Genomic DNA, 4,060 nt, shown 5'->3' on the forward strand with positions numbered 1-4,060 from the left:
GAATCATGGATTGGCTGCCTCCTGCACGCCCCCTACTGGGGATTGAGCCCACAACCTGGGCATGTGCCCTGACCAGAATTGAATCGGGACCCTGCAGTCTGTAGGCTTACACTGTATCCACTGCGCCAAACCAGCCAGGGCACCACCAGTCACTTTTAGACTGCTGTTATTGCTTCTAGAAGAAACCTCGTGCCACCTTCCCCATCTAGCTGCCGGCCCCACCCAACCATCTACATGCACACTGCTGTTTCAGACATTTCATGGGAATGGAACCATACACAATAGTTTTGTGACCTGCTGCCTCACTTGGGTGTATACCTCAGCGTGGCGTGTTGCAGGGTCCTATGTGACCGATATTAATCATTTGAGGAGCGGCCACACCATTTCCATTCCGACAGTAGTGTGTGAGGGCTCGGATTTGTCTACATCCTCGCCAACACTTGCTATCATGTAACTTTTGGTTCTAGCCTCCACGGTGACCTCGGGGTCCCGCCGAAGCATTGCTCTCTAGAGCAACAATCTATGCTTTTCAATTCAGTTTTAAAAGTGTAAGTTGTTTAAAATGTCTGCACAAACATCCCTATTGGTAAGTTCTCGCTGCTCAGGATCCGCTGTGACACAGCTTGCAGGGGCTAAGTCTGCCCCAGGCCAACCTCACCCCTGCTGCCTGGTCCTGTCTGATACTGGGGAGGGCCCTGGGGAGGGTGCTGGGGGCACCAGCCAACCCTCTGCGGGGCTGGCCACAGGCTGCATTGGGCTTTTGGAGCTGAGGGAGGAAGAGTGAAGTTCAGGGGCAGTTTTGGGGCCCTGCCTGATGTGGTGACTGTGCTGCTCCCCACAGGACGAGGTGAATGGTGCCCAGAGGGGAGAGGGGGGCACCTTCTCTGAATGAAGCCATCGGAGTTGAGGAGCTCCTGGGTGCCCGTCTGAGCGCTCCACTGCGCCCACTGTCCTGGCTTCTAAGCCTCAGAAGGCAAAGGTTTGATTAGCAAAAATGAAAACTTTAAAGAGGTGGCGTGGGCTCCACCTCAGAGTGGCTCAGACACGGTTCATGGTCCCAGGTGGGACTGCAGACACCAGCGGGTGTGGGCAGCAGCCACGTGGGCCTGGCATGGCCCTCTGGCAGGGCCCGAGTGCAGGGAGGAGCCGGAGCTTCATTGGGAGAGAAAGTTCACAGGGCTGAAGGCTCCCTCTTCAAACACTGATCACTGGTCACGGTCTGGCCCCCAACCCCCATCCACCGGGTCCTCCTCACAGAGTAAAGGGCGCCAGGCGAGGCCTCTTCCTGGCCATCCCCATGGACCCATTGGCTCTCCTCAGTCTGTGGGGGCAGATTGTGGGGCTCCCCACTGGGCAGCGCAGCCACAGCTACAGCCCTCAGGCCAGGCTCTGGGCTCAGAGCTGGGGTTCCCCAGTGTCGCAGCCCCCTGATCTGCAGCCCCCAATCCGCAGTCCCCCCAACCACAGCCCACCTGATCCGCAGCCCCTGTTCTGCAGTCCCCCGTTCTGCAGCACCCCCCCTCCCATCTGCAGCCCCCTGTGCAGTGACTCTGGGCTCGTTGTGAATGTGTCATTATTCCAGGCCTGAGGGTGTGCTGGCGCTCAGGGGCTGGCAGCTCTGGGAGCCTGCAGCTGCTCAGGTCCCTGCTGTTTGGTTGTGGCATTACGGTGTCGGGGCGAATTTGCATATTTCTCTATTATATATATATTCTTTAGGATTTATTGCATTTTTTCATTTTATGTATATGTAAAATATTATAGCTTAAAACAGCAACTTTACTTAAAAATACACAAGTAGAAACTGTCTTATAGTAAGAGCCTGATTTAAATATCAAGTGAGATAGAAAATTTTAGGATTGACAAAGACATTATTTTAAGTAAATGGAAACAGTTTTAAAAGTATATTTCTATACTGTTTGGTGCTCCTTTTGTTGCTTTCATATGCTGATTCTGAAAATAAGTGGTTGGTTTAAGAAAACTGAAAGCATTGTTTGCAGAATTGAGATTTGAAAGACTAGCCTAACTGCAATTTTTAAATGTAGTAAAGACCCAGAATTTTACCTTTTTAAAATATAACCAAAAAAAAAAAAAAAAACACCTGTGTGATCAGTGTAACTAATGTAGGGCAGACACTGACAAATTGCAAACTCTCTCCGCAATCTTTTTAGAGCATATATAGCTGCTTTAGTGTTATTTTCTCCCTTCTATTGGTTCTACTTGGACTCATATTCAAGCAATCTGCATCCTGTTGTCAACCTATAACATTTTTGTGATGAAGAAAAGATTGCACTGCGGTGTCCAGTGTGTGAGACAATGTAAAGCTTGTCTGGGGAAACTTTTTCACTGATACCCAATTGTCCCAAGGCTGATAACTGAAGGTGAGAGGTAATTCTAAAAAACAATGTGCAGAAACTATAAGGAAAACATAAGCAACAAGTTTGAGAGTAGACTTAATTTCAAAGACACTGTAGTTAAAATATCTCTAAAGTCTATCCTTATTTTCATCCCTGTTTGTTTCCTATAGACAATGAGGATTTTTTTCTCTGTGTATCTTGAATTTTCTCTAGCTATGTTTTATTCAAGGTTCAAGGTCATAATAGCTGCATAATTCTGACTGCACTACCAACAAAACTTTTAAATATTTCCCCAGACTCCCCCAAGTTAAAACTGTTTGGATTAGAACCGTAATTCTAATAAATCACATGCAAATTGTTTCATTCTCACTTAAAAGGAAAATATCATTTGCCATTAAAACTTTCTGGTATTAATATAAAAGTTATTTTTCTAGTAATCTGAATTCTAAACAATGGGTAAATTTTTAAAATATATTAAAAATGCGGTTTATTTTTCCCAGTAAACTTTATTGATAAGCTGATGTCAGACAGACCAGCATGGCAGAGGAGGGCGCGCGGTCCGGTCCTCAGGAGTGCAGAGCGCGCCACTTGTGCAGAGGGCCGCGGCTGGGGACGTACTTCACTCCACAGCCATCGGGGATGAGGAGCTTCCTGGCCACTTGGTCTTCAAATCCGTCGGCGTTAAACTTGGTGAAGCCCCACTTCTTGGAGATGTGGATCTTCTGGCGGCCCGGGAACTTGAACTTGGCCCTGCGCAAGGCCTCCACCACGTGCTCCTTGTTCTGCGCCTTGGTGCGGATGGACATGATGACCTGGCCGATGTGCACGCGCGCCACCGTGCCCTGCGGCTTCCCGAAGGCGCCCCGCATGCCGGTCTGGAGCCTGTCGGCCCCGGCACAGGACAGCATCTTGTTGATGCGGATGACGTGGAAGGGGTGCAGCCGCACGCGGATGTGAAAGCCATCCTTCCCACAGCTTTTCACCATGTACTTGTTGGCGCAGATCCGCGCGGCCTCCAGGGCTTCGGAGGAGAGCTGCTCGTACTCGTCCGACACCATATGGCCGCAGAGCGGGAACTCGTCCACTTTCGCCTTCTTCCGCCCCAGGTCGAAGATGCGGATCTTGGCATCGGGGACACCGCGGCAGAAGCGCGACTTCGGATACGGTTTGTTCTTACAATACCGGTAGCAGCGAGCGGGACGGCGGCCCATGGCGACTCCGAACCGTTGCAGTCTGGCGAGGCCCCACCCCACGCACGCACGCGGCGTAGGTGGATGCCCGTCTACCCCACGGGACCATCGAGTTCCTGGAGGACCGGAAGAGTCTTTTTTAGGACGTCCCGCCTTAGCTGCCGCCACCCTCTTCCCCGCGTGTGGGCGCGACTGGGCACGTGAGCCGGGCGAAGAGGCGGCAGGTCCACTCGCCCCTGAGCAGCCCGGGAAGGACCTGCGCCTCCGCAAGGCGCCGAAGCCATGTCCTTGTTGCTGTCCATTCTCGGTGTAGAACTTTTGCCCTAGGCTTTGTCTTAGTATAAAAGACATATTTTCCCAGAGGTTAAATGAGAAAGGTCTCTCCAGCTAGTCGATATACTCTATCGAAATCATACATTTTTCCAGAGCTCGTGTCTCCCATCAACATTTGTGTATCGATTGCTATTCCTCCAGCTCTAGGTGGTCCCCTTCCTGGAGAAAGTGGTTCTCGGCCCG

The 4,060-nt window shown here is 50.9% G+C and overlaps 1 protein-coding gene across 1 annotated transcript; it reads right to left on the reverse strand.

Moving 5' to 3' along the window:
- Positions 1-2,911: 2,911 nt before the first annotated feature.
- On the reverse strand, positions 2,912-3,590 carry LOC118659134 (60S ribosomal protein L10-like). The gene has a single exon (XM_036315275.1). It carries the CDS (start codon positions 3,563-3,565, stop codon positions 2,921-2,923), a length of 645 nt encoding a protein of 214 aa, XP_036171168.1. The 5' UTR covers positions 3,566-3,590; the 3' UTR covers positions 2,912-2,920.
- Between the last annotated feature and the right edge of the window lie 470 nt (positions 3,591-4,060).

Source organism: Myotis myotis, unplaced genomic scaffold (genome assembly GCF_014108235.1).
Source record: "Myotis myotis isolate mMyoMyo1 unplaced genomic scaffold, mMyoMyo1.p scaffold_m19_p_1, whole genome shotgun sequence".
NCBI lineage: Eukaryota > Metazoa > Chordata > Mammalia > Chiroptera > Vespertilionidae > Myotis > Myotis myotis.